The sequence below is a fragment of the Cololabis saira genome, chromosome 8, assembly GCF_033807715.1.
Source record: "Cololabis saira isolate AMF1-May2022 chromosome 8, fColSai1.1, whole genome shotgun sequence".
Taxonomy (NCBI): Eukaryota; Metazoa; Chordata; class Actinopteri; order Beloniformes; family Belonidae; genus Cololabis; species Cololabis saira.
In genome coordinates, this window is record NC_084594.1 from 42,388,998 (window position 1) to 42,414,488 (window position 25,491).

Here is a 25,491-nt window from a genome sequence, read left to right on the forward strand (position 1 = left end):
GCTTGGAAAACAGTGGAGAGACAAATGTTTGTATGACAAGTGAAACACTGAGACAGTGGGGACAAAAATACGAGAAACTCAAACAAGAAAGCCTGTAAAACGCTGTGATCTGGGAGGACACCAGTGAGACGCAGACTCGGATGAACTCCAGCGGTCCGGAGAAACTAGAGCGAAACTGGACAAAGGGCAGAAGTAGAAGGGACTGAGATAGAAGAAGAAAAAAACATTTGAATACAAAACAGTAAATGAGTGAATAGAAAACCAAAATGATGCAGAGACGCCAGTGATCAAAGCATCTGTTTTAGAAACAATCCTCTGATGTGTCTTCATGGGAGTTCACACAGTTACCACGGCGATAATTTACAACCTGACGAGGGTGAGAGATGTGCGTTCATGAGTATTGGTAATGGGGCTGGGGATCCATTCAAATGTCAAGAATTGATTCGATTCCGATTCTTAGAATCGATTATCAAGATTTGATTCGATCCGATTCGATTCGATTCCCATATTGATTTGGGTTAGTGTTATTAAAACTGTTTTTTGGGCTGTTGCCTGAATTAAATGACTGTGTATTAATGCAACATATGAATACTAATATTATATTGAGATTCAACAGCAAGTATTGCAGCTAATGATGCTGTAAGGACCAATCACCTCCCAGGATGCTGATAGAACTGCTTTCAGAAACATCATGGGTCAGAATAACCAAACAGATCCAGGGCAGCAAACAGAGACGGATGAAATCACTTTTAATTTTTTCCATTTTTAATTTTTGCCATGGTAACAAGTCATTTTAACGGTAATGTAACCGGAGCCTGAAGGGGCGTCGCTGGATTACTGACACGTGCATTAAAAACAATCCCGTGACGTCGCTGTTTGCTGAATAAAGGTAGGTATTTGTGCGGTGGAAGCAGAGCGTTTCCACTGGATTCACAGACGTCCTCCGTGATAATTACAAATTCATTCATTTCCGTCCAACATGGGGAATTTGTCATCATCGCACAAAACATGGTGCTGAAAAAACACCAACGAATTAAAGTTTGTGCCTGGTTGTTCTGGATGGACACAGCTGTGCTGGCCTCAGACCCCGTCCACACGTAGCCGGATATCTGCGGATATCTGCTAAACCGGAGATATTTTCCTACGTTTGGACCTGTCATCCACACGAAAACGCAAATAAACGAAGGTTTAAAAAAACTACGGGCAAAGTGAAGATTTTTGAAAACTCCGTTTATGTAGATGCGTGTAGACACACACAACCGGAGTTTTGCGTTTTCGAACATCACATTATGCGCCAAAACAACAACAAATCTGCTCTGACGTGCGACTTTTGTTTACTACAGATGATCCAGCATCTGTTCTCCAAGCTATTAAATAAATGGTCTCTGGTCTTGACCACCGCTTACTGCGTTACACCGACACAGAGCCTACAACCGTAGGGTACGCGGCGACGCGCACCTTACGGTGCCCGCGGAGGTGCAGCTTCCCGGGAGACGCAGATGATCTACAAGTTAGAATGCTTATGAATGTGGTCAAAACGCAGATCTTCGGTTATGTGTGGATGCAAATTTTTTATAAACGGAGGGGGGAAATATTCATTTTTAAAAATACCCGGCTACGTGTGGACGGGGTCTCAGTGTCCCCGTTGCTGGCGCTGTTAGAAAACAGCTGGAACGGCCAACCCGGCCTGCAACGGCAGCTGAAGAGTCTGATTTCTCCCTCTCAATGAACACTCTTGCCTGTGCGGCGGTGTCTCATCACCACGATTGGAATAGATTCGATTCCAATTCTTAAGACTCAGAATCGATTATCAAGATTTCATTCAATCCGATTTAGTGTTATTAAAAATGCATTTTGAACTGTTGCCTGAATTATATAACTGTAGTTCTGCAACATCTTAATACTAGTATTATATTGAGATTCAACAGCAAGTATTGCAGCTAATGATGCTGTAAGGACCAATCACCTCCCAGAATGCTGATAGAACTGCTTTCAGAAACATCGTGTGGCAGAATTACCAAACAGATCCAGGGCAGCAAACAACTACAGTATAACAAGGGCAGTATGAAAATCGGTTTTATTTTTTCCCGCATTCCGTATTTATTTTTTCCATTTTCTGTCTATTTCAGTTTTTTAACTTTTGAGAATTTGGTTTTTAGCATTTTATGCAAATGTAACCCCAAGACAGTATATAATGTAATGAAATATAGACAATTTATGCAATTATGACTGAAAACTTTAATGTTTTCATACCTTTAAACATATTTAAAGGCAAAAACATGGCACCAGTTATTCTAGTGTCCAACAAAACATTCCTTTTTTGGGCATAAACAAAAAAATACCAAAAGTTGTAATGTAATGATGAAAAAAAATCGATCTTTAGACATACGAATCGATTTTTAAAAATTAAGATGAGAATCGATTTCGAATATGAAAATCGATTTATTCAACACAGGCCTAATTGGTAAGACTGCTGGGAGTGCAACTGTCCATCCTCCTCCAGAACTGACCTGAAGCCATTATTTAACCAACACACTCATACAAATCTCTCCCATGTTGATGCACATCGGGAGATTAAGTCCCCTGACCACCATCATCCTTATCACGCTAGATTTCTTTTCTTTTTAATCCGTGTGACATCAAGGAGAGAGTCAAATCTACATCCAGTGTTTCCTCTTCTGTCTTGCTGCATCAGGGATCATTGTTTACGTAACGCCTGTCACCGCCAGCTAGGACGTCTCCCTTATTCACGCAACGCCAGCTTTCTGTCTCCAAATCAGCAAGACATTTAAAAAAAATACTGTTTTTAATCAAACCCCCAGTTTTAAAAATGGAGAGAAGAATGTAAAGAATGCAAATCAACCATTACATTTAAAAGAATAATAAAAGCCAATTTGATGAGGGAATATCATGATAATTGTTAAGTTAGGTGGGCTTTATTTTTTTCTCTCTCTCTTTTTAGCACCATTGTCATATTTTTTTTTCCTTTGAATAAAAAAAGAATACGACTTTCTGTGTTTGACGACAGCTATTTTGTGTTATTTTATAACTTTGTTGTAGTTTTGGTTTAGTTTGTTTGTTGTTTTTTTTAAATTTAAGTTTATTGAAAAGTGTTTTTTTTTAATTTCCTAATTTAAACACCCTAGTGCAATAACCTGTCTCTTTGAAAGTGCAATAACCTTTGCCTGCTAAATACCTCACGTATTTTTGCACAGGTAAATATTATCCGTTTTTTTGTGTTTACTATTTTTTCTCTTCTACATTGCTCATTTTTGTACATTTTTTATTATTTAGCTATTTATTGGTTATTTCTATTTTAATTTTTTGTATAAACCAATGAACGTGTGTGTGATTGAATTTCTCCTCTGGGAGATCAATAAAGTCTTCTATTCTATTCTATTCTATTCTATTCCATTCTAATTTGATTTCTTAGAAAAAAGGGAAAGAAGGGAAAAATAAGCTTACCGTAGTCTTCCTTCTGTTCCCTTTCATTCAAGGAAAGAGATTTGTTGTAATTGTATTCAACTGTTTTGTTTTTCTTTTAATGAATAAAATAAAGAATAAAGAAAGAAAGAGAGAAGATGAAGCCAGATCCTGTAAATAAGGGAAGGATGCAGGTGATTTAAGACATCCTCTTTTGTTATCGAATTTTGCATAGAACTACTAAATGCAAAAGGTTCTGGCACGGCCATGTTGTTTGGTGTCTTGCAAGTAAAAATAAACTGCAACCGTGTACCTTGGCAACGGCAGCGCTGGCTGCTTCCAGCACCCACTCTGTGCTCACGGCCGGAGGCAGCAGCGTGCACGTCTGTACTCCGAGCTGTGTGAAGGACAATGGAGCGATTCTCAGATGGTAGCGAGAGGACATAGCGAGACATATGATGCTGAGGATCACATGCAGGACTCGTCGGTTTGTGCCTGCTGGATGCAGTCACTAATAAAACTCCCCGAACTGAAGACGCTTCCAGCTTTTCTATCATATCCTGTCGTGGTAATGTGACTGTAAGCACATTTAAATGTGTGGGTGAGCTTCTGCCTTGGTTTATTGAAGGGTTTAATTCGATTTCATAGAGCCACGCACAGAGGAAATTAAAAATAGATTGTATTTATATTTATACAGTGTATATAAAGGACGAAGTTCACGCACAGACTCAGTTCACAGAATGCAAACAGACAGAAGCAAAATAGAAAGTTCAGTGATTTTCCAAACACTGAGTGTTATGTCATATCTCCGTTTGAGTGAGTGAGTCAACGACAAACCCAGAGCCAAAAAAGGGCAGGAGAAAGTCTGTCCTTGTCTCTGTATCTGCATTAAAAACAACCTAAAGAGCCGGTTGTCTCCTAATGTTGATGTCTCTGAGACGTCCGTCAGCTTGAGTCACGACCTCAACGTTTGGTAGTTGATACCAACTCTGAGAAGTAAACTTCAGTGTTCGTAGACCATGTTTTACATGCATTTCCAGTGTTTCGTAGGTTTAAAAGGCTTTTTTATCATGAGTTATATAAGATGTATTCCCTTCTTCCTCAAACGTTCTGTAACTTCAGTTTCTGGGCCAAATATTGACGGACGGACGGAGATACTTTCCTGCTGTACTCCTATACGCCCCTGATCACAATTTGTAATTGTCTCCTTGTCCACCGGATTGACCATAGGTGCTCAGAGGAGTTGAGGTCTGGGGATCCAGAAGTTTGAGGGAGTTGCCTCGTGACCTGCTGATTCAGCGTGTTGAAACATGCATGGCTCACCACCGAATGATCCTGGATTGTTAGGAGAACCTGCTCCTGGAGGATTACACAATAATTGCTGTAATTCAATTCAATTTCAATTAAATTCACACTTTATGAAAGACACATCTCGAGAAGAGGTCCATAGTACCATAAAAAATTATACATATAACATACACGATATAAAAGACAACAACCTATGATATAAAAGACAACAACCTATGATATAAAAGCAACAAAAACCACAATACAGAAAACTTAAAAACAACAGTGACACAAAAAGAAAACAGTGTCAGGCGCAAGTGTAGAGACATGAACGCCAGTGGTTCCACAACGTAGATGTGAACCTGACTGAGCTGAGTGCAGGATTCATTAAGCAGGAGATAATGCTATTTAAAGAGTTAGATACTCTACATATAAATGTATACATCAAATTCCGTAGCACAGCAGCACAGGTTGGTACTCCAACACTAACGAACAGATGACTGGCACTACAGCTCCTTGGGACTTTAAGGCCACATTTAAACATATTTTTACAAAAACGGATATTTCCCCCTCTACGTTTTGAAAAATGCCATCGTTTAAGGGGTGCTATGAGCAGCCAAACCTACAGGGGGCAGTGTAACGGGAAGCGTAAAGTCATGCTAGCCAATCGGAATCCTGGAAAAAAACATCAACAAATGACACGTGTGAAGCCTGATTTATGGTTCCGCGTTAAATCGACGGCATAGCCTACGGCGTAGGCTATGCGTTGGTGTAACGCAGAACCATAAATCAGCTTTGACTGCCAGTTACTTCCAAGACGGAACGAGAGTCTTTCGTTTGGAGTGACAGAGAAGTGGACTTACTTTTAATTGTGACTTTAGAATATAAAACAGGTCAAATACAAGAAAATACAAGTTTTCAGAAATGATCGTTTTCGTGTAAACCAACGGCCAAAACGCATGAAAACGCCACTGTTTTTGCTACGTGTAAACAGGGCCTTAGAAGCAGCCTCATACAGTCATTATAAGCCACAGTGAGCCTCTGCATGCTGCTTTTCTTGTTGCGACACCACAAGTGGCCAGTGTATAGGGATGTACAATATGTTTTAAACAAAGACATTTTAATATCCACCGAGCACATGCTGAATTTGTGCAGCAGCATATTAGCTTGGGCATACATTCTTTGACACTGTCTGTAAATGTCTCTGTCATCAGAGAGATCATTAGTCATACAATGACCGAGGTATTTCACCTCGTCACACTCGGTGAGGGCAGAGTCTGCCAGAAAGAAGTCAGGAAAAGCTAACTTTCTGTCTCCCCGGCTACGGACAATCATCACATTACTCTTCTTTGTGTTATATTTAATATCGTATTCAACCCCTGTAAAGGCCTGCATGCATGTAAACAGGGTAGCTTGACCCCTCATGGCACCTGAGGGGGGTAATAAAGTTACCTAACAAAGGTTGCATCTATTCACAGCAGCCAGCACCAATATTAGACTCTAATATCAGGCGACAACGAGAGCCGGCCCTGTCAGATGAGAAGCTCGTCTCAGGATGTTGCGCTGCCGCTATGACGCAGGACTCGTTTTGTTGGGATCATTTTGCACCAGCCTTGCTCCGTCCATCCTGCATGTTTTTCTTGGAGGGAAGAGGGTTGTGTGCGGTCCTATCGTGGCACCGGGCTGCAGTCCAGAAGCCTTGGCTTCACTGTGAGTGCAGATGCATTGGCTATTGTTGAGCGAGCTCTGCACTGGTGACGCTGACCCTCGTCCCAGTCCCCGCAGGGAACAAGTCCTGGGGTTTGCTCCAAAACTCTTGGATGACCAGCTGGCTTTTCTTTGCTGCAGCCAGGCCTCTTTTTCCTTTTTTTAATTCCAGTATCAAGTGAAGTTTTTTTAGCATGCTTCTTTGGAAGTGACCATCTCTAACATCAGAAGGCGATGCCTTCTTATTCTGGCAAAAAGTCATATGTCATTGACGTCACTTTCCCACTGGACCAGCCACCTTACTGCACCGAGTGGCAAAAATGGCTGCAACTAGTGGAGAAGACGGGATAACAGCCGATTATGGGCTTAAATTAAAGGCAGTTGGACATGACAGTGACCCGTACAGTTACCCCAAGAACCAGTGGTCCATGGACATTAATATTTGGCCACGAATCCAGTTTCCTGATGTTTTTATGTACTTAATTTCTACGCCGGGGAAATACACGAAGCAAAGCTTGAAGGAGTACAAAAGTCTTGACGCTTGGTCCGACTAGCTACCCAAAAATCCAACATTACCTGATACAAAATGGGAACCACAAATCCACGTTTCGGTGTCTGGAATCCAGTTGTTTCTGTGAATTGCAGTGATCCATTTGTCTCTCTTAAGCGTATTTTTCAGCAGTCTGTAAAACGATAACTCCAATTTTTTTTCTTTCTGACACTCAGTCTTTCTGACACTCAGTGACGTAACCTGCTGTGAAGTCGCATCTGTGACATCATGCGCATTCCCTTTATATAAAGGCAATCCCATGTTCTCGGCTGCTCCTGATTAATGATGACTCTCAGTTAAATTTACATTACAAAGAAAAAGTTGTGTACCTGGCAGCATTAACAGCCGCTAAAAAAATGCTTGGTCTTGGATGGAAACCACCACACGATCTACCAACATGTCACTGGTTTCATCTGTTTATGGACATTCTACATAAGGAACTTTCAGTGGCAAGAATTCATGTTGCAGGTCACAGGACATGTATTACTGTATTGTATTATTTATATATATATATATATATATATATATATATATATATATATATATATATATATATATATATATATATATATATATATATATTATTTACTTTTGCTTTTCTTGTCTTGCTGGTTTTTTCCTGTTGTTGGTGTTATTGTTGTCTTGTTGGATCACTACAGGGCGCGTGTGGGGTTACGGGTGACTTAAAGGTGCTATACAATTGCGTCCATAACTGTTCGATTTAATTATATGCACGAACAAAATAATAAAAAAACAGTTGATCACAAAAAAAAGGCGATGCCTTCTTGCTTTCCTTTTACGGCGATCCGTCAGCACTCATTATTTTCATCCAAAAGTCATTTCAGCTGACTCGTCCTCATTAACAATTACGCCTGCGCTGATCGTTGCTGACATGACATTAGCCGGTCATGTTACGCCAGGGCCAAAACCAGAGCTAAAATTGGATTTTTGTGATTCAATAAATCTTTATGCGAGCGAAACTCTTTCCCGTCTGTTTCTGTAAGTCTGTGAACTTTACTGTGGCAGGGTGGAGGAGCAGCCACTCAGTTGATTGGGCACACCTGTGCCCAATCAACCGCTCCACCCTGCCTGTCTTCATAAATTGCAGCTGCACACCAGCAAGGGGCTGCTGGAGGAAGCTGCTGAAGCTGAAAGCACGTGTGTTTTGGGTGAAAGAAGAGAATAAAGAGTTCCTGCACGAAACCCTGTGTCCTCTGTCCTGTCAGTCGACCCCTGTAGCACTAGCCTTGCTACATTTACATAATCTAAAAACAGTCATATTTGGACGACGGCCGAAGCCTTTGCTCGTGGTTGTAGATGATTACAATGGAGCTGCTGAAATATAAACCACTTAGCTGATCTTGGTGAACACAGTTCAGACATCACCTTGTGCTGGATGACACGTACCATTGTCGGTGAAAGAAAGCACTATTACGCCTTTGGCCGATCCCATGTCCAGTTTACTTAACTCAGTGCTCCTGGGATTTTGAGCAGATTTAATGAATGAATTCAGGGCTGACAGAAGCATATTGATATTTTGATGAATGGGAATGCAACTAGTGCCCCACAAAGCTGACACTGTCTCATTCGCAGCCGCTGTTGCCATAGCAATTTTAACCACTGTTACACAAGTGCTCTAGTTACAGAGGCAACCTTCACAGAGGAACGGACTACAATGCACATATGTGTGTTAAAGTGGAACTGAAGAAGTGTTTTATCGAAAGGGAGGAACTCCACGGAGTGGATGTGGTGTCATTTACTGCACACATGCACGCACAAGCACAAGACTCCCGACACAGAGACGGGATGGGATCAGTTTAATGGCCGAGCACAGCCGGCTGACCCTGAAGCGCTTATGTAACGCTGGCTGCACGGCCTGCCTGCACGGCCTGTCTGCTGCCAACCGGGATGGAGATGAAAGAGCTTCTCCATCCCTCCATTCTGTCATCGATCCATCTCCCATCCCCCTGCGCTCGCTCTCGCTTAAACATCACATACAGGCTTCAGGACTAAAAGAGACCCTGCCGTTAATCTCTGACAGCCAGCTCAAAAAACTATTCAGAAATGGGTCTTGTACGTACCATACATTTATTGACATAAGATCTGATGAGTTGAGCTTACTTAAAAGAATCTAGGAAACTAATTGCACATAAAAAGGTTAGTACATACTGTACAACTAATAATCATAAGTCAAGTTTACTTCATATTTACTTGTTAAGTTTACTTTAAACTTAATTGTATTTACCTAACTTTGTGAAGTTGTTTAAACTTAAAAATAGGAAGTACCATATTTTCTGGACTATAAGCCGCTACTTTTTTCATAGGTTTTGAACCATGCAGCTTATACAAAGGTGCGGCTATTCTGTGGATTTTTCTTCCAATGCTCGGAGTGCTCTAACTGGAATTACAATCAAAGCTAAGACAAAATAAATGCAAAGAAGAATACGCTAATTCTTCTTTAGTAGATAGAAGTAGGTAAAAGCAGATTTCAAACAGATAAATAGATAAATAAATAAATACCGGTTATTTTCTCTTGGTTCTGTCCCGTTTTAATCAGCAAAGTTGCTGCCGTGTTAAAAGACACTGTTAGGAAAGGATCTATTTAGGTACAAACATGTACATCATTTACAGTTCAAAATCATTCTGTACATGTAGTAAATATCTAATCTAACAACAGAAATATCTGCGGCTTGCATATCTTTTTTTTTTTTAATAGAGCGGATGCGGCTTATATGCAGGTGCGGTTTATAGTCCAGAAAATACGGTATAATAAACTTGATCTTTCTAAGTGTTTTCAACTTAAATTAACCAAGTTAGCTAATCTTAAATTAAATACTTACCTGCTGTACTCTACTGCCCTTACATTTTAATAACTCGTTCTTTTTATTATTCTACCTCTTTTCTTATCATTTTATTTCATTTTATTTGTTATTTACTGTTTCTTTACCGCTTTTAATGTTGATAAAGTACTTTGAATGACCTTGTGTTGAATTGTGCTAAACAAATAAACTTGCCTTAACTGAATAGTTGTGTTTACTCAATTTCGCTTTTAAACTTAAAGTAGCAAGTATGATGATCTTGACTTTTTTAAGTGTATGTTTGTACATTCTAAAAGACGTGGACACAATAAAACCTGTCTGTCATAAAACCGCTCCACACTTCTAGTGTTAAAGGAGCATGAGGCTCCTTTTAAGAAATGAGACTCTGTAGCGCCACCCTTCACCACGACGGCCGTTGGGGGTACTGCAGCCAACAGCGAAGCCGGCACGGGAGAACGGGGAGAACGTGCATGCAGCGTCACATCTGCAGGACAGCGCGGGAAATTCAGGCCCGAATTGCAGCACATTTTGCAGCACACAGCCTGTTCAAGGCAAAGGAGAGATACACAAGAGGGCTCATTCTTTTGGGTTTGGAACGCTTCATCTGACATTATTACTAGAAAACTTAAAACGTATCCTGCCTCAATCCTGCCTCATGCTCCTTTAAAATGCAGATGTTGCTTTGTTTTCATAATCCGTCCTCATGCATCTTGTGTCCTTTGGTCTTTTGTATGTTTTAAAATGGCAAACAAGAAAAACAAGCAACCACTTGGTGTTTTTAACCCCCCCCCCCCCTGCTTCCAAATGCTGGCCTGACCTAGACTCTTAAAGATTAAAGTGTCTGTCTGCTCCCGCAGAGACGGTTTGACCCGGCGTCGTGCTGTCAACAGCAACAGGATTAGGACATCAACTGACCAGGAGGGGCTTACCGTGTGCAGGGACTGCATTTAACGTTACGCCCTTTTACTCGCCGCTTGATGATTTCTTTGAAGTCCACTTAAACAAAGTCACAGCTCATGTATCACCTCGTATGACGATCTCTACACATCCACCAGTCTGTCAGCGTGTGACAGGTGATGATACGCAGGAGGTCAACACTCATGATAGCTCTGTGTATTATAAATAGCATGTGCTAAAGATGTCAATAAAATATTGAACGTGTTGTCAGGTTTAGTACCTAATCCAGCAGAACTACTGGGGCCTTCTGTGACTACAGACAGTATTGAAAAGCCATTCTTCAAATGGTGACCTTGGATATTAAATGGTGTCCGAGCTGAGACTGATTCGATGTCAGTGATCCGGGCGAACCTGTGCCAGCAGCGCTGCACATTCCAGCGAGAGGCAGAGGTGTCGAGTAACGAAGTACAAATACTTCCTTACCTTACTTAAGTAGAAATTTTGGTTATCTATACTTCACTGGAGTAATTATTTTTCAGATGACTTTTTACTTTTACTCCTTACATTTTCACGCAATTATCTGTACTTTTTACTCCTTACATTTTAAAAACAGCCTCGTTACTCTATTTCATTTCGGCCTTTAAAAAAAACTATCCAGTTAAATTGCTCCATCCGGATAGAGTGAATTTGGTTGTGGTTGTTTCAGATGTTCTTGTCCAGTTTTGTTCTTACATCCGTTCCCTCAGATTCCTGCAACTAAACTTGGATGCACATTCCAATAAAGGTTAGGATAAATGATAACATGCCTCTGAAGTTTGACTTTTTGCACCATTACAATACTTATAGGCAACTAGTCATCATATCTCCTGCTCTCTGAAACACATGTTAATGCTCAATAGTACACATATATGGTTCTTGAATATATTTGCATTATACCAAGATGCATTCATTTCAATGGCTTTTGTCCTTAATGGCTTTTTTCCCCCTTACATTACTTTTACTTTTATACTTTAAGTAGTTTTGAAACCAGTACTTTTATACTTTTACTTGAGTAAAACACTTGAGTTGATACTTCAACTTCTACAGGAGTATTTTTAAACTCTAGTATCTATACTTCTACCTGAGTAATGAATGTGAATACTGAAGACAGCTCTGGTACCAAGTACCAAAAGTACCGTACATGGTGTAAAATGTACTTAAAGGTATTGTGACATCATTTTTAACATGCTTTTAACACTATTAAAAGTCTTGGCCAACATCTCTCAAATGTGTCTAAAAGAGTGTAACAAGAAAAACTTCACTCTAGTACTCCATTCCTGGCTTTTTATGACAGTGTTTTTTTGCGCCGTGAAAAACGCTTCCTTTCCCCCTTTCCTGTCAATCATTGCGCCGCTCCTCCTCCAAACCTCCTCCAACCCAACCATACGCTCACAGCGGCGTCGGAGAGTTAAGCCGGGAGCGACAGGCGAAGCATGCATGGAAAAGCAGGAGGGCGAACCACAGCAAACAATCATAAAAATAAAGGCATGCAAGCAGCAGTGTCCCCTTATCTTAAGTCCAGTCAGTGGCCGCGGGTCTTCTTAGCAGTTTTCCTCCGGTGATTAGAACAAAAGAGGCTGTAAACAGCTCCGTGTTAAGCCTGATTTATGGTTCTGCGTTAAATCGACGCAGAGCCTACGCTGTAGGGTTCAGCGTACGGTGCGCGTCGCTGCGTAACCCTACGCCGTAGGCTCTGCGTCGGTGTAACGCGGAACCATAAATCAGCCTTTATGGTGCGCTGGAGAGGAGAGGAGGCAGGGAGCTGGGTGGAGGGGGCGGTGATTTAGCGGGCCTTGACGTCACAGCCCACCACCAAACCAGATGAGCCGTTTTTGCATAGTTATGCGGAAAATCCAGAGAAAGCACACAATACACTGAATGTTAAAAGTTTGTTGTTTTTTGGGTGTAATTGATGTCAAGACACCCAACAAAACACAAAAAATCAAGAAAAATTTGTTTTTCATGTCACAATACCTTTAAGTACAGAAGTAAAAAGTAAAAATTACAAAATTCAAAGTACAAAATTATTTTCAAAAGGATTCCAAAGAAATTAAGTCACAAAATTAAGCAACCCCAGCTGAAGGAGGATGAAGGAGACTCTTGAACTGATTGAACTTTTAAATGCCAAAACCACCTTAGAAGGGGTGGAATGAAATAATGGTGCCCATGGACACGCGTCGGCTGCCGCTTGGTCCTCATCAGTCTTTGACGCGACGGCGGTTCCTCCGGCCTTCCGGCCCGCCCCTGCGGCGCAGCTCCCCCTCCTTCTCGGTATGGAGGCCGAGTCTCCCCGTCCGCCCCAGGTGTCTCGTCACGGAGCCGCCGGCGGGCAATCACGGGCAATTCACGCGCCCCCCTTCCCACTTAAAGGTGACCTATTATGGCATTTAATGTATATTTCAAACAGGCCTTGAATGTCTTAAAAACAATCTAAAGCTTGTTTTTTCTACATAAATCATAAATCCAGCCTGTGGGCCCTGTCACTAGTTTTACCGCTTCTAACCTCTTTTTCTGCGCCTCATTTTTAGGGAAGGGGGGGGTATGATAATGAGGCTCTGTGCTGATTGGCTCCCTGAATGACGTGTAGCAGGGGAGGAGAATAAACCCTCGCTCCGCCAGAGCAGCCCGAGCCTGTAAATTATCACAACACTGAATTTTCACAAATGGAAACTTTATTGTTAAAAAAATAAAATATGAGTTGTATATAAATAACATTTATGCACTATTTAAGCCGGATCTACCCGGCGGATGCTGAACGCTGGCCCCGGAGCCACGCCGGGCGCCCGGGAGCAGCGCTGCTGGAGCCGCGCGCATCACCGCGGCTTTAACGGGGGAATCTGACCGGTTCCGACCGGCCGGGACCGCAGGAACCGGCCTGGACTGGTAGCAGGGACTCCCGGGGACCGACCAGCGGAATTTCAGCCGGATCTGCCCGGCGGATTTTGCGCGCTGGCGCTGCAACCGCACGGCGGGCGCACAGATCCGCTCCGGAGCGCATCCGCGGCGCATCGTCGGTTACCGGGGATCAAACCGACAGATTTGCCTGAAAATCTCGGAGGGTGAAGCTGGTCCGGCATGGGACAGACCCCCGAGGACCCAGCTCCCAAACCACCCGGGAACCTGGATGATTTAACCCGGATCCGCGGCGCCGAGGCCGACTGGCTGAAGGAAGACCGCTCCAGCAGCGGAGAGAGCTGGTTGTGGGCGTGGTTTCAGCAGCGGAGGCTGAACCTATGGAAATCTGCTCCCGTCGTGACGTCACGACGGGAGCAGATTTTAATCGGCTCAAAAAAAAACACGTGACACTGGGGGACTCTGTCCGGCGGGGGTCAGAGAGCTTGCAGAAATTCATGGTATTTTGTCTCCCCTGTGCTGGCAGGGTGAGGGGAGACCACTTTATATATGTTAAAACAAGAAAAAACGTGTTTTTCATAATAGGTCCCCTTTAATTTCTCACGGTGGCCTCAATTACGTCCGCCTTATGGTTCCGCGTTAAATCGACGCACACCTTACGCCGTAGGCTACGGCGTAGGGTGTGCGTCGCCGCGTACCCTACGCTGTAGCTCTGCGTCGGTGTAGTCGGCAATAGCCTACATTTTCATTTAATGTAAGACTTTAATTTGTAGCGAGTAACGACGTGTCCAATTTTAAATATAGCGGATTAAAAGTACGATTTTTTTCCTTGAAAATGTAACGAAGTAAAAGTAAAAGTACAGAAAAATGAAAGTATCAATAATAGTACAAATTCTCAAAAATCTTACTTAAGTACAGTAACGAAGTACTTGTACTTCGTTACTTTACACCACTGCATTCCAGTGAGAGGACGCGGCGGTGGTAATGGTCCGTGCACTCTGTTGACAGAAGCCCCCATCTGCCGAACGGCTTTAACAGGCCGCTGACTCCGACTGTGACTCTGATGACTCACGTCCTCGCGCTCCGCCACCGACCGGCTGGAGTCGGCCGCGGCGGGCCAATAAATTCCAGGGTGCCATCATGCACCTCCTGGAACAAGCCCATCATCTCTGTTTGCAGGATACATTCTTGTAGATGAAGCAGAACGGCGGCTGGGAACATGTTTGAGGACATTTATGTCGGGGGGGGGGAAATGACAGGATGTAGCCAGTAAAGACCTCGGTTGCCCTCGGCAGGTGCTGGCCTACTTCCAGCACCTGCTCCTGCTGCGAACGGCACTCGCATCAGGCGTTCTAGAGGCTTCTGTAAACATCCCTGCTCCACATTCGCCTCATGCATGTGCACCCAGGCAACAACGCCTCACTGTGAATACAGAAGCAGGAAGATAAATGAACGCATCACACTCTCTCAGCTGGTTCTGGCCGGTGTTTTCCATGGTGTCATTAAAAGAAGCTCACGCAATGACTACGTTTACATGCAGTCAATAACCCTTTTCTAACCGGAATATTAGCAATATTATTAGCAATAATATTATTAATATTAGCAATAACCCCGCGCACCAATAACCCCTTTAAATAACCCGAATTTGCTCATATTCTGGTTTTTAAAAACCCGAATATGACCCCTGGGTTACTCCTTTTCTAACCCGAATATTTGGTCATGTATCGCTTAACGGGATATCCCCATCAAACGGAACAGGAATTTGTTTTCTGCGCATGTTCTTTTCGCAAGGAATCTTGGTCTTTTGAGTCCAGGAAGTTCTTATAAAACACGGAGAAACCAAGACCAGGAGGAGACTAATCACTTCATAAATGTAATGAAGGATATGAACATTTTGGCATTTGTAGACGGTAGAAAGTACCGGGATAGACAGATTTACAAAAAGGGGAGTGAAAAGTTGCGCAAAGCAGGATTTGTACGAACGCCAGACCAGATCAAGCTCCGCTGGAAGACGCTGAAAAAGGAGAACTACAGGACGAGAAACAAAACGGTACCAGCAGGTCCGATTATCCGCCGTGCTGCTGTTATTGTTGTTGTTTTGGGTTTGTTTGTGTCATGACGTTCTCCGTGCGTCGCTGGTTTGATCCAGATATCCCAAACAATTACAATTACAATGTATACAGGAATAACCCTGTTTGCTCACGCATGGAAACAGATTATTCCAAATGTTTCAGTAACCGGAATATTGACCCCTAAGCTGAATTCTGACTGCATGTAAACATAGTGAATGTCACAACGGTTATTTCAGCCCAGGGCAGCATAAGCAAGATTTTGTATCGACGATGGGAGAATTGAACTGCTTCTCCTGCACAATCCCAAAGATTGTGCAGATCCCAATGGTGTTCCGGTCTGTGGTCGGTCCATATATGCCCATCACTCTGGAGCAGGACAGATGTGAAATCAGACCACATGACCTGTTTTCCATCGCTTGAGAGTCCAATCTCTGTGCTCTCCGGCAGAAGGCTTTTTTTCTGCTCAGCCTAGTGATAAGTGGTTTTCTTAAGACCACACAGCAGCTCAGCCCATAAATCGGGTTCTCTTTCGGATTATTTGTGGAAATGATCTTAGTTTGTTTATAAAACATAGCCGAGTTGTGCTTTTGATTTTCTTCTATTATATTTAACGGATCAGAGTCATTCCCTCCTTCCAGGTTTCTCAAAAGCATCAGATAGTTCTTCATCAACTTATTTTTTACAGTTTGGCTCATTTAAGGGCTTTTTGTTCGAAGGCTGCTGCCTACCAACAATCTGACCCTTCTGAAATGTCTTCACCAGGACTAAAGGATGGATATTGTAACTACTGTATTTTATAAGCTGCACCTGCTTTTAAGCCGCGTCATCTCTATTTTTAAAAAAATAATTAAAAAAAGATATACAAGCCGCATCCACTCTATTTAAAAAAAAAAAAAAGATATGCAAGCCGCAGATATTTATGTTGTTAGATCAGATATTTACTACATGTACAGAAGGATTTTGAACTGTAAATGATGTACATGTTTGTAACTAAATAGATTATTTCCTAACAGTGTCTTTTAACACGGCAGCAACTTTGCTGATTAAAACGGGACAGAACCAAGAGAAAATAACCGGTATTTATTTATCTATTTATCTGTTTGAAATCTGCTTCTACCTACTTCTATCTGCTAAAGAAAAAGTAGCGTATTCTTCTTTGCATTTATTTTGTCTTAGTTTTGATTCTAATTCCGGTTAGAGCGCCCCGAGTGGTGGAAGAAAAATCCACAGAATAGCTGCACCTTTGTATAAGCTGCATGGTTGAAAACCTATGAAAAAAGTAGCGGCTTATAGTCCAGAAAATACAGTATTCTGATATCTAAAGTTCATTGCAACCAGGAAATATTATGTCCTGACTGATTTTAACAGAAATATAAAAATAAAACCACACTGCTGTTACAACAAAGTTTTTAATTGCCCCACAACAAACTGTGGACAACACAAATAAACATGACAGAGTATCCAAACATGTCGAATAATAATATTAATTCATATCATTATTGTAACATTAATAATATGGAATGTACTCTCTCTCCATCCACAGTCTTTTGACCTTTCAGTTCATTTTATGAAACGCGTTTAAAAAATAAATATATCTTTTCCATCTCTCTGGGATCTACAGTAGATCAAAGCAGCTGGTCAACGAGAATGTGACCCCGACTCCGTCTCCTCATCCTCTCAGCTCGTCTCCTGCTCCCTCAGACGTGTCAGTCCAAACCTGCACTCTGCAGAAAGTCATGCGGCGCTCGCCGAATCGCCGTGTGCAAAACCACACTTTGGAAATCAGGCGCGAGGGAAACGTTCTCCGTGTCAAACTTCAAACTGCTTTTATTTCCTGCCCGTCCTTCGTCTCAGTGGTTAGGGGGGTGGGGGTTAAAACGGGACGATGACACTAGGTAAATCACTGCATTATTCACACAGATGCTCCTCCGAGTTCCCCGCGGGTCCGATTCACGTCCCGACAAAAGACAAAAGCACAAGAACAACATCGACTAGCACCGAAGGCCAGAACAGGACGAGGGTCCGGTAGAAAGGGGGGACAGTTTTAAAGAAGTGAGGAGAAATATCTCTCCTCCCTGTCCTTCCAAAGGGTCAGAGAGCGGGTCATTATGCCGCTGTGCTCGGATGCTTGTACATCATGTCTGTTTTTTTAGTCTGTGCTGTGGTTCTCCAGCTCGGAGATGATGGTAATCAGGTTCTGGAGGCCAAAGATGTATCCACTGTCCTTGCCTTCGTGTACGACGCTGTCCTCGTGGTAGTATCTGCAGGTGGTGTGGGCAAAGTCAATCATCCTCACATCCACGGCCGGGCTGGGGGGGTCTGCGTGGGGCCGGTGGCTGATCCCCGAGCTCCCGCCGCTCCCGCTGCTGCTGCTCCCGCTGCTGCTGCTGGAGCAGCTCTTGCTGCCATCGCTCGACGCCGACGAGGTGTGTGGGAAGCCGAGTGCACCTGCCTCTTCACCTTCCTCCTCCTCCTCCTCCTCCTCCATTTCAGGCTCGGCATCCACCTCCTCGTCCTCGTCCTCCTCGTCCTCGGAGAGGCCGCCGTCGTCGGTGCGTCGGCGCGTGTGCTTCCTGTGCGGCGCTCCGTCGTAGATGATGAGCAGGGAGCTGGAGTAGAAGCGGTAGGACTCGCAGGCCTCCAGCGCCGCCTGCATGTCCCTGAGCCGGCCCAGCACCGGGGACAGCAGCTCCTGCCGCAGACGCCCCCCGTTGTGGAAGAACTGGTACAGAGCCTCCTTGAAGCCCGGCAGCGTCAGCTTACGCCCGTGGTACTTGTTCATGAATACCAGCTGGCCGGTGTCAGAGTGGTACACCTGCAAAAACATACACATGGAATTTTTAATCCTTTGACCATATATACCAACGTAATTCTCGTCAGTTGTGTGAAATACAGGACTGTCTCAGAAAATTAGAATATTGTGATTTTCTGTAATGCAATTACAAAAAACAAAAATGTCATACATTCTGGATTCATTACAAATCAACTGAAATATTGCAAGCCTTTTATTATTTTAATATTGCTGATTATGGTTTACAGCTTAAGAAAACTCAAATATCCTATCTCAAAAAATTAGAATATTCTGGGAATCTTATTACTCATATTAATTCCTAAAAATCGATTCTTATGTCTAAAGATCGATTTTTTTATCTTTTTTTTTCCCATCTGAAAAATGCCAGGTGCATTATGGCAATATGTGTGCGTGGTGACAGAATAAATTAGATAAGCTAAAATGATTTGTTTACTGCATGAACTGTTGCAATTTCTTTCTTTTTTGCACTTTAAATGGATATTGAAAGGCCTGTTTGAGTTATTTATTTCTTAGTTATTTCACAATAATTATTGTGAAATTATTATTTCACTAGTTATTTTACACTCATATAATTCAGGCAACAGCTCAAAAAACATTTTAAATAACACTAAGCGAAATCAATATCGAATCGGATCAAATCGTATCATGATAATCGATTCTGAATATTAAGAATCGGAATCGAATCGATTCTTGACATTTGAATCGATACCCAGCCCTACTTATCACGGGTTCTTTTTGGAACGAGGGATGGCTGTAACACAGACGGATGCACACAGAAGCTGACCAGTACCTGCATGCCGCAGAGGCGGACTCCTATGGAGGCCGACGTGCTCTGCTGGCACTTGCGGATCTGCATGGCCTTCTTCTCCTCCGAGGCGTCGTCTCCGTGCTGCCTCGTGCCCATCTTCAGGTCCAGCACACAAGGCACGGCGTGGCGCCACGTCAGGTTCTCCAGGAGAATGAACTCTGAGACACCGAGTCAAGGAGGAAAAACCACAAAAACAAGTCTGTGTTGCTGACAACTCAAACCTTCTTTATAAAGAGCTGGAGAGACAAATAGAGGGAATGCATTGACGTCTCTTCCCCACTGGACCAGCCCCCTTACTCGCACTGAGTGGTAAAACATCAGCAAAAACAGCTGCAACTAGTGGAGAAGACGGGATAACAGCTGATTATCGGCTTAAATTAGCGTCAATTGGACTTGACAGTGACCCGTACAGTTACCCCAAGAACCAGTGGTCCATGGACATTAATATTTGGTACAGTTACCAAGAACCAGTGGTCCATGGACATTAATATTTGGCCACGAATCCAGTTTCCTGATATTTATATGTACTTAATTTCTACGCCGGGGAAATACACGAAGCAAAGCTTGAAGGCTTACAAAAGTCTTGACGCTTGGTCCGACTTCAAGGCAGGATTTGTTGTAGAAATTAAAGTGATGAGGACACCGAACTTTATGATTTGACTGTTTAACGTTAGCTAGCCAAAAATCCAACATTACCTGATAGAAAATGGGAACCACAAATCCACGTTTCGGTGCCTGGAATCCAGTTGTTTCTGTGAATTGCAGTGATCCATTTGTCTCTCTTAAGCTTATTTTTCAGCAGTCTGTAAAACGATAACTCAGATTTCTTGCTAAATCTATGAGTACAGTCGATCGCACAACAGCTCTTTCCCATTTTAGATGTTTTCCATTTGCTCAAACTGAAAGTTTACGCTGCCACTCAGTCTTTCTGCCACTCAGTCTTTCTGACACTCAGTGGGCGAAACCCGCTGTGAAGTTGCATCTGTGACGTCATGCGCATTCCCTCTATACACTAAAGCCACCAAACTCACATCTACATTATCAACTCCACAATATCAAATATCAGTATATATCAATTAACTGATGGATGTGATTCTGAAGTGGGACTCCTAGGCTGAGAAACCGATAGCTGGACGGTGTATCAGGTGCAAAGGTGTCAGACGGAGCTGCAGCCTCCAACGTCTCCTGGCTCGGACTCAAACAAGGAACTCTAGAGGAGGAGCGGCTTTCAGCCGGTAAAGGATACTGTATTGATTGCGGTGCTTGGCGTTCTCCTTCATCCGCTGCAGGTGCTGCTGGTGACACTTGAGGCTCCAGGGGTTGTGCGTGAGCTGTGGGACGGCGTTGCTGTGGCCGCGCTCCAGCCGGTAGTGCAGCACCTCATCCTGCTGCAGCCACTCCAGGTCCATGTCCTCCTGCAGCTCGGTAGCACTGACACACACGGAACATACAGTTAACATTCATGCTCTTTACTGTTATAATTTAAGGGGAAACCTACACTTCAAATCTTTATTTGTGCGTACAACAAAAAGAAGTTTTTGTGTATCAGTTTGTGGAATTAAACTGTGGAATGGTTTGAATTTGGAGTTAAAAGAATTTACAAAGATAAAACAATTTAAGAAGAAATATAAAGAAATGGTTTATTTGAGGTATAAAAGTGAAGACTGTGTTTAAAGATCAGCAGCTGTGTGTGTTCTGCTATTTTATCATGTTGTCTTTGTATGTTTATATACTTAGATATACGTATTATATTCATATCATAGTTATATTATATTTATGATAGAGCTTACATCTTGTATTATTTTTGTAAAAATTATATATATTTATACAAATTAGTGTATAGTATAAAAAATAAATACAGACAGATAATTTATGTTTAGTTGTGGAAAGGGGGTGGGATTAAATTAAATTAAAGTTTATACAGGACTGTCTCACAAAATTAGAATATTGTGATAAAGTCCTTTATTTTCTGTAATGCAAAAATGTCATACATTCTGGATTCATTACAAATCAATTGAAATATTGCAAGCCTTTTATTATTTTAATATTGCTGATCATGGCTTACAGCTTAAGAAAACTCAAATATCCTATCTAAAAAAATTTGAATATTCTGGGAATCTTAATCTTAAACTTTAAGCCATAATCGGCAATATTAAAATAATAAAAGGTTTGCAATATTTCAGTCGATTTGTAATGAATCCAGAATGTATGACATTTTTGTGTTTTTTAAATTGCATTACAGAAAATACTTTTTCATAATATTCTAATTTTCTGAGACAGTCCTGTACTTCCTCCCACTCCTTTTCGAACATGTAAGTTGAAATATGTGTTTTGATGCTGTTTTTTTTCTTTATGTGGTGGAATGCCCACCTGGATTTGTTTTCTTGTCTTTTTTACATGTTCGAAATAGACAAAATAAACTAAAACTAATAAACTAAATTAAAGATGTGTCACGTGGAAATAAAATCTGCACTTCACTGTACATGACCAGTGATATCTTGTATTGCATCACGGTGTCATATTTGAATCGTCTCACCTCTTGTCCATGTAAGAGTGGCGACTTCGGCCATCTTTGCTGTGATTTTCACTGTCAGTGAGCAGCGAGGACGCCAGCATCTTCCCCCACTTCAGCATGGCCGTCTCACGGTCTGCAGAGCGCTCCTTGTTCTCCAGGTCTGCCGCGGGGTCGCTGTGCAGGGGGTAGGCGATCAGGCAGAGGTTCCCCTCATCGTCCTCCTCAAAGCTCACCGATACCACCCCTGAGAGAAGAGCAACATAACCTTCAGGCACCGCTTTCACACAGCAAAGGAAACAATATCTGTCACAGACAGTCATAAAAAACTAATATCTATTTTGTAGTGGAACCATTTTTGGCAGCGAGACTGGAAAAACAGGGAAGTGTGTATAAGAAACAAGAGCAGATTGGAAAGAGGAACTGAGGTACCAAAACATATTAGGCTGCTAAAATAACAGTCCAAGCACAAAACACACAGAGGACCACAAAACTCAGGTCAGATTTCTTTTTATTCACCAACGACAAAATGATCAGCAACACACTCATATTGTATAGCAGACCAAAAACACCAGAGTTACACTGCACAAGAGCGTAAAAATAATCACACACGTTATAATGCCAACAAACCAGTAGTTTCAGTCCCAAAATGATAACAAATAGCGCCTTCCAGCTCAGCGTTTTGGAGATGAGCGTTCATGGATTTACGAAGGTCGGGGAAAATGACTACTGGACATGGAGCTGCACATCTCTGCAGGGGGGCGGTACAAACGTCCACCTGTGGTGGCCGGTGAGGCTGCGCCTCAGGTGATGCACAGTTGGAAGAAAAGGAAGGAGCAGAATTATCAAAAACCAGAAGAACTTGGAGGAATGCCTAAGACGTTGCAGCCGCCGTCTCGGCAGCAAGTGACACATGTAAACCAGTTCAGGTGTGACTGCTAATCCCACTTGTCTGTAGACTATTTCTGAAGGTCCTAAAAAAGGCATGAAGGTGACTTTATCAAGTCAGTGGACTAAGCCGCAATCAGACGTTTTCCTAAGCTCTGCCTGCTCAGATGACCTCCTAGGATTTCTGGATCCTAGTCAGGTAAAACTTCACCTGGTTTCATTTTTCACCATCTTGCCAGAAGGGCTGAGATAAGAAACACTGGCTGCAAACCCGCTGGCCCGCCTGCCTGCGTAGGACCAGCCTTCAGCACAGAGCACCACGCTGAGGGGGCTGGTCCTCGGCCAGTTACAGCAGGGGTTGCCAACGCCGGTGTTCTGCCATTTTTTGCTCCTTTGCCAAAAAATGCTCCATAATGGTTTTCTACCTTTGCAGAGCCACAATTTTACTGTGTTTTACTCCCTAAACCACTTCCTTTTCCCCCAAGTGGTGCTTGTCTCTTGCCAGGCCGTCATTGTAAATAAGAATGTTCTTAATGTCCTGCCTGGCTAAATAAAGGCCAATGACTGAATGAATATCAAATAAAGCGATAGAATTGTTGTTTTTTTTCTCTTTATCGTATAATGTTCACAAAGTGTAATGCATTCATGTCATGGGTAGTGTATTTTTAAGGATCAAATACTCTAAAACTAAAACTACTCGAAAAAAGTCCCATATTATCCATTTTACATCGTGCAAGAAATGATGCAAACTTTGAAAATTGACTGTGCGCATGCGCAGAACCACAAAGTAGCATTTCTCGGCAGGTAGCAAGGAATGGCAGAACACCGGTCCTCGGGACCCCTGCCCTGCATGTTCTAATCACTGTCATAATCACAATTAGAATCAGGTGTGTTGATGCATGCATGCCTTGCACCAACACACCTGATTCTAATGAATGGTCATCATCAGCTTCTCATCAAGGTCTGCACATCTCTGTAGATCACACAGCTCCTTGTATCACGGTGTACTGAAGCAGGGACACATCTAAGACCTGCAGGGACCGGCAGGGGGTCCGAGGACCAGAGTTGAAAACCCCTGAGCTACAGCTAGGGTTGCCAACTTTCAATTCAACTCAATTTTATTTATATAGCGTCTATTACAACAGAAGTTGTCTCTAGGCGCTTTCCAGAGACCCAGAACATGACCCCCGAGCAACTGTCCCTTGAAAAACGGAATCGTCCCATATTTATAATCTAAAGTACGCGTCCCGAAAAGGGATGCACTTTGTCCCGTTTTACTGTGAGAGTCTATTTATACAATTTTAAGTTAAGCAGGACAGGTCTCTGTTTAAGAAAGATACTTATTTTATTCAGTTAATTTTGTTATTTTGTATTAAGGTGAATTTCTGGATAATAATTTGTTTTCCTTGTGTTCATGGCATTCAAAAATATGCATCTAATTCAATTTGGGTTCGAGTCAAATAGTTAAAAAATCATTTCATTCACATAAAAAGGGCTTAAAAAAATTCACCACGCCAGGAAGGGTGAAGGCAATCAGGTCGGTCGGCCCTGCAGATGAGGTGTCCCTTATTTATTTTCCAGGGAGTTGGCAACCCTAGCGACAGCACCCTCTTGCGAACAAGCTGCAGCCAAACACGTGCAGGTGGAAGGAGCTCTACTTCCCCAAAATGTCTAAATGCATACTAAATGCATACCAAAAACCAGTGCAATTTGGTTTTCCAGAAAGAAAATCCATACTTTTCTGACTTCAGCCTAAGAAAACATGCAGATGAACATCAGCACTAAGGTTAGTGGGGGGTTACTTACCTCTGTACTGGGGGGTGAACTTCCTCATGGCTGTGGGCAGGCTCTTGTAGAACTGGTGCTCCCGGGGGATGAGGGGCTTGCAGATGGTCTGCTCCCCGAAGCGCAGCACGCAGGAGTGGCCCCCCACCTGGTGCACGAAGGGCTCGAGCATCACCCCCTTGTCCATGCAGCACTGCTGGTTCTGCAGCTGGTTCTGCAGCTGGTTCTGCTGCAGCTGGTTCTGCAGCTGGTTATGCTGCTGCTGCTTCTGCTCTGCATCCATGGCCTCCTGGGCCTGAGCCTCCACGGCTGGACTCATCCTCCCCGAGCCTCGAGAACGCTCCTGCGGGCATCAGCCTGCTCACATGGGTCCCAGCACGGCGCTGCAAGGCTGCAAGGCTGCAAGGCTGCAAGGCTGCGAGGCTGCTCCCGCGACGTCTGCAGACGCGCTAGTGATGATCAGCTGTTTGAATGTCCGCTGTCCGAAAACGCAAAGGACAGGAAGAAGGAAATGCAAAGGGGGGGAGCGGAATACACCGCGGAATACACGCAGTTCCTTTTTTCTTTTTGTAGCAGAAAGCCCCGTTGAGGTGTGGAGCCGCGGTGCTGCAGCGGACGGCACCGACAGAACGGACGGACGGACGGATTCTCACTGACAGCTCGAGCTGCTGCCCCGGTGGTAACGCGCTGGCCAGTCCGCAGGCCCCGCCCATACGGGGGCATCCGCCAATCAGGGGCCGCCCAGGCAGGTTGTGGGCGGGGACGCTCCGAGACGACAAACAGCGGTGGGAGGGGCCTCGAGTCTGGGGGCGGGGCCTTAAATCTGGGGGAGGGGAGAGGAGAAACTCGCAGGGCAAAGCTGAACTCAGCTGTTTCTGTTTGTGTGAAACGGAAGAGTACTAGGGCCAGGCAGGAGAAAAAATATTTGAGAGGGGAAGATTTTTTTTTATTGTGCACTTCGAGAAAAAAGTCAAAATGTTGAGAAAAAAGTCGAAATGTCGAGGAAAAAAGTCGAAATGTCGAGATTAATGTTGAAGTA

The 25,491-nt window shown here is 43.2% G+C and overlaps 1 protein-coding gene across 1 annotated transcript; it reads right to left on the minus strand.

The window, feature by feature from the left end:
• Window positions 1–17,034: 17,034 nt before the first annotated feature.
• LOC133448979 (inositol hexakisphosphate kinase 2-like) lies at window positions 17,035–24,873 on the minus strand. Its single transcript, XM_061728022.1, has 5 exons — window positions 24,474–24,873; window positions 21,804–22,026; window positions 20,514–20,698; window positions 19,250–19,425; window positions 17,035–18,462 (listed from the first exon to the last, which is right to left on the minus strand). The coding sequence occupies exons 1-5, from the start codon at window positions 24,769–24,771 to the stop codon at window positions 17,797–17,799; spliced, it is 1,548 nt and encodes a 515-aa protein (XP_061584006.1). The 5' UTR covers window positions 24,772–24,873; the 3' UTR covers window positions 17,035–17,796.
• Between the last annotated feature and the right edge of the window lie 618 nt (window positions 24,874–25,491).

Coding starts and splice junctions, on each gene's coding strand:
- LOC133448979 (XM_061728022.1), bottom strand. CDS start 24,771: ATGAGTCCAGCCGTGGAGGCTCAGGCCCAGGAGGCCATGGATGCAGAG. Junction 22,027..24,473: donor GTTCACCCCCCAGTACAGAG/GTAAGTAACCCC, acceptor CTCTTCTCTCAG/GGGTGGTATCGGTGAGCTTT. Junction 18,463..19,249: donor TCCGCCTCTGCGGCATGCAG/GTACTGGTCAGC, acceptor ATGTTTTTGCAG/GTGTACCACTCTGACACCGG.